Source organism: Myotis davidii, unplaced genomic scaffold (genome assembly GCF_000327345.1).
Source record: "Myotis davidii unplaced genomic scaffold, ASM32734v1 scaffold143, whole genome shotgun sequence".
Lineage (NCBI taxonomy): Eukaryota > Metazoa > Chordata > Mammalia > Chiroptera > Vespertilionidae > Myotis > Myotis davidii.
The window spans coordinates 3,391,450-3,396,803 of record NW_006294876.1 but is presented as its reverse complement, the minus strand read 5'-3'; the positions used below and the strand labels follow the sequence as shown (position 1 = coordinate 3,396,803).

Sequence of the window (5,354 nt, the reverse complement as noted above, 5' to 3'; positions counted from 1 at the left end):
GGGGAGGGACATGGCCCTGCTGGGGTGGGCAGGTGGTCCAAAAGAGGCATCTCTCCAGAGAGTGGCCCATTAAGCCCCTAGAGGAAACCAGATTTAGAAAGTGGTCCCTGTGTGTGGTTACAATAGACTGTGCAGGGACAAAGAGGAAGGTCGCTCAAGGACAGAGTTCCCTGCTGGGACTGCACCAGCCCTTAGCCCTGCCTGCTCCATTATCCTCTCCCAACTCTCACAGACTGATGAAAGCTGAAATGTTCTACAAACTAACATCATCCAGCCGTCTACCTTAATACTAAGACATTCTAATAGTACTCAGGGAACCAGAGTGGAGAACCCAGACGCCTGCACTGTGTCTCTCCATCCCTCCCGGGCCCATCCCTTTCAGCCTCAGGTCCCAGCGTTGGTACCTCCTCTGCTGACTGCCTTCTGAGCAAGGCCTCCCACTCCCGCTTTGTCTTCTGTGTATCTCTCCCCTTCCGGTCGGCAGCTGCAGGGCCCAAGCTTCCCATTCCCTGGTGCCTCCTGCACCGACTCCATCGTAGGCACTCGGGACGATTAGCTGTGTGAATGGAGAAACCAAGGGCCTTTGAACAAATGGGCAGAAGTGGCTTTTTGCCTCCATTCAGAGTCCGGTTAACCTTGTTGCCGAGATGGGATGGGACCTTGGGCACACCAAAAGTACATCCCAGCCAGGGAGCTGCCTGGGAAGGATCGGTCCTGGTTTTCTTAGTTTTCTTCTAAAACGCTGGAAATGTGCCCAGCAGAGGCAGGGTGTTTCTGTGCCCATACCAGCCCGGCAGTGGATGACTTGGGGAGTAGAAGGAAACATGTAAAAGCTTCGACTCAGTCATGCTTCTTTCCCACCCACCGCTGGCTCTTTCAGATGTGTGTGTTTAAGTAAGTCTGATTGCACCTCAGGCCTGTGAAAACGGGAGGAAAGCACTGACTTCCATCTTAAGCCAGGAAAGAGCAGAGGGGTTAGAACTCGTTCTGTGGCAGCCTGAGCCTGGCTGGCCCCCGCTCTCCAGGCGCGGTCGCTGCTCCCGACTGGAGGGCGAGGCCGTGTGCTCTGCCCGCTCCCCGTGGTGCTCAGGCACAACGCGGAGGCCCCCAAACCAGTGAAGTGGGTGCCCCCCTGGGCACTCCCCGGATCCAGGAACAGGAAGAAAGGGTTAAGTTGTGCTTTGGAAAGCTGGGAGTTTGCATCTGTGCTCCTGCTCTGGTCAGACTCCTGTGGGGTTGTGAAGTTCCCATGACATGAACGTCCCCACATTTAACAGCGTGAGGGTCGCAGCCCACCCCTCACCCACACCTTCGCAGTGCGTGTGGTTTCTTTTCTTACGCTTTTATTGTGACTTTAGGTTCCTGATTATAAGAAACTCTTGACCTTTTTATTGTGACACAATTACATACCTCCCAGTTTTAGAATTACCCTTATTTCAGGAATTGGTCTGTTTTTGAGGGGCTGCTCCCTGATGTGGGCTGTCCAAGGCCTGAGACTTCGCATTTAGATGAGATACTGAGGAACTTGGACTGCTCAGCCGTGAACATTTCCCATTCCCTGTCTGTCCAGGCTCTAGAATGGATCCATGACAACGGGGAGTTCTACCTGTCCACGCACACCTCCACGGGCTCGAGCATCCAGCACACCCAGGAGCTGCTGAAGGAGCACGAGGAGTTCCAGATAACCGCCAAGGTGCGTGCAGACCTGCTGTGCGCGCCTGTCAGCGGCCTGCACGTCTGCGGGGGTTTTTCCAGAATCACCTCGAGCAGGGTACCCTGGGTAAATGAGGGAGTTCTCAAATAGAGCATTTCAGAAACACACGATGAAGCGAGAAGAGGGTGACCCACATGGATCGTTGGACATGAGTTTGTGATACTTCCTATCGCCGTTCACACGGCCCCTCAGTTCCCCTCATGTATCTGTGACTGCTGGTCCTTTGACTTCTGCAAGTACTTCCTGTCCCCTTCCTTTCCATTTCTCTCCTGAGCTCTTTCCTCGGGCGTTCTGAGTAGTTGCTGTTTTGTGAAGCACTGTTTGGTGTGCCAGCTGGACTTGTTGTGTGCTGTGGGTGTGTTCCTTCCGCCTGAGCTGGTGAAAATTGTTACAGTAGCATTGTGTGCTCAGCCTGTGTTCCCAGTAGGTTGTCCATAGGTTTTATAAAACTGAGGGGGTGGGGGGTGCATTTTCAGTTTTCTCCCCAAAATCAAAATACAACTAAATACACCTTTATGGCCGCTGCAGTATAGGTGAGTACAGGTTAATTTTTAAGCAAATATATAAGAGTCTACACATTGGCCTCAGAGGCCTCAGAATGCTCTGAGATTCCGTTTCCTTCTCAACCGGTGGTGTTTTTCCTTCTGTTTTTCAGAGTTTTTGAATAGACCTTTATTATAATACCTTCAGAAGTGCTGATATATTTTGATGATACATTTTGACTTTTTAGAAAAAACTAAAAATTCAAGAGCAGAAAATAGATGATCAACCTAAATAATATTTTTGGTTAAAAAGACGTATTCCTGTAAAGTAAAAAGATTGATTTCGTTGTGTGTGTGACCCTTCACTTGGCTTTGAAGACATATCAGAGAGGTATTTTTTAATCATTTGGGGTGAAGGCAGCTACTTTGTATTATGTTTATTTGTACTTTTTTGCGTTTTCTGTAACGATTTCGACTCCTCCTCCTATTCTTCCCAGTCTTCTGCTCCCAGCCCACCCTCCCTTCCTGGGCCCGAGCTCTAAGTCATGTCCTTTCACGCAGCATTGGGGTGCTGGGAGCCCTGGTCTCTGTTCTGGAAAAGCAGCTAGTCTAGTGGAGCCACAGAACCGACCACGGCAGGGCTGGTGAAGAGGCCGGGTGCTCTGTGGGCACCGTGAGCATTGGGGAGGGCAGGCTCAGGCGAGGACTGCCTCACCATGACAGCCGGGCCTTGGGCACCAAGAGGAGAGCCGGCCGGGCCTGCTTCTGCAGGTAAGGACCGAGTCTTCCTTCCTCCAGGTACAGCGCACCTCCAGCTGTGAAATCCTCATTTGCATTAAAAGTTGGATAGAAAATTAGTTATTTATGCGCGCTACACGACCTTTATTTGTTTCTCTGAATATCCTTTGGTTATGAATAAAGGTCTGTAGGAAATACTTAAGATAGCACCAAGCGGTAGATGTGAGTTTGTTCTTTTCTCTGGCTGAGCGTTTCAGCAGCGCTTCACTCTGCAGGCCGTTCACACACACCCAGGGGCGCCGTGCACAGGACAGGGTGAGTGTCCCGTCGGGAGCTGAGGAGCCTGGCAGCTTAGTTCCACCAATGGAGTGTAGGAGGATTTTTCCATTGTTCCTAACTTTCCTTTTCCTCAAATTTGGAGTATGGTCATTAGAAGAATGAGCAGTTACAATAACAGGCATTTTTTTTTGCCATTGTTTAAGCATCTAAAACCATAAGTGACATCTGACCTTTCTGTTTTGCAAATATGCAGAAGCTGTTTCTTTCATTGGATGTATTGATGAGAGGAACTGGTCTGTTTTGAATAACCACCTCTCACTTTTTTTCTTAGCAGCTTTTCCCCTTCAGTTTCTGCTTTCCTTTCATTTCATCAGAAAGTGCCTGCTTTGGTGCTTGGAGGTGTCCTTTAGCTTCTCCTGTTGACACTAGGCTACGTTCTTGTACCTTCTGTCACCCTGTCGCATGTCTTCCAAGAAATCGTTTTTCTTCTGTTATATAGAGACTCCTTCCTGTGACAGGCAGCCTTCCAGCCCAGTTGTTACCGCGATTAGCACTGTAAGGCTGGGTGTCAATGGACACAAAGCCTCCGTTCATTTCACTGAGACGCAACTCTGATCATTTGCAATGCAACTCAGCATTTAAAACACATTCTTAGAGTCAGGATCAGCCTATCGGTGTTACATGCTGGCAGTGGGTCTGTTCTGTGATGTGTGTAGACATGTACATAAATCTTCCTGAAATTTCTTGCTGTGTTTTGTTTTAATGCATTGTCTGTTTTATCTCCACTTCTCTGTCCCCGGCTCTCAGAACTCGACATAGTTTTCTTAACCCCTCCATGGTTTGTGCCTAAATGGTGGGACAGCACCACTCTTCTGTGCTTTCCAGCAGGTTAACATCTTGGCCCTTGGCAGTGAAATCTGACCGAGGCAACCTAACTTTTGGAAATCCTGCATTAGCCATATTAATCCTCTGTGATATTAAATTTATTAGTGCTCCTAATTTAATTCCTTTTGGAATTTACGCTTCCATATCGGAAACTTGAACTTCTTATTTCCTTGGTTTATAACTAGGCTTGTCTCACATCTTCAGAAAGGTCTCCTGCTGGCGACAAGCCAGAGGCTGCTTTAGCAGATCCTCTCCTTTCAGTCCACTCTGCTGGAGTCCATTCTCACAGGATGAAAGCCTTAGAAACTTGCTGACTTTTTCAATAAACAGCTTATGAATTCACAATATTGATTTTTTTCACAGAGATAATTAATGTTCCTTGAATTTTATTTTTCTTTCTTTTTTTTTTTTTTTTTTTTTGTTAAACCTCATGGGGGGATATTTTTTTCCTTTATTTTTTTTTTTTTTTTTTTTTTTGGTGGGGGGAGAAAAAGGGAGGAGGGAGGGGCAGAGAGAGAGAGAAACATTGATGTGAGAGAGACATATCGATTGGTTGCCTCCCATATGTGCCCCGATCTAGGCTGGGGATGGAACTTGCAACCCAGGTATATGCCCTTTACTGGAAATTGAACCTGAGACCCTTCAGTCCACAGGCTGACACACTAACCACTGAGAAACACTGGCCAGGGCTTATTTTCATATATTTTTGAAGTATATGTGTTCATGCTCTTAAGAGTAGCTACCATGCCCATTAAAGTTATAGGCATATACACACTTGCATAAGGAACCTAATATTTTTCTTAGTAAATATTGTGTGACTGTCCACTATGTGCCAGACACAGGGAGGTGCAGGAGATATTAGCAAGCAGAACAAGCACCCTGGCCCGTGGCGGTCACCTTCTAACAGAAGAGAGACAGACAGCAGTGTCATCAGTACACTGCATCCTGCGGGAAGGTGCTGCGGGCCGTCAGAAGCAGCAGTGCAGCGGGGAGGGCGGCTGGGCAGGGCGGGATGTGGAGAAGGTCTTTGGGGGAGCAAGGCCTTACAGGAGCCACGAGGTCATCTAGAACAGTGGTCGGCAGACTCATTAGTCCACAGAGCCAAATATCAACAGTACAACAATTGAAATTGCTTTTGAGAGCCAAATTTTTTAAACTTAAACTATATAGGTAGGTACATTGTTATTAACCTAATTAGGGTACTCCTAAGGCTTAGGAAGAGCCACACTCAAGGGGCCAAAGAGCCGCATGTGGCT

At 47.9% G+C, this 5,354-nt stretch overlaps 1 protein-coding gene across 1 annotated transcript in view; it reads left to right on the top strand.

Annotated features, from left to right (window-relative positions):
• The window catches only part of TRIO (trio Rho guanine nucleotide exchange factor), a 205,763-nt gene that overhangs the window by 94,822 nt on the left and 105,587 nt on the right, over positions 1–5,354 (top strand). Inside the window, 1 exon segment of the mRNA XM_015567633.1 lies at positions 1,571–1,693. Within this exon segment, the coding sequence (XP_015423119.1) occupies positions 1,571–1,693 (123 nt within the window).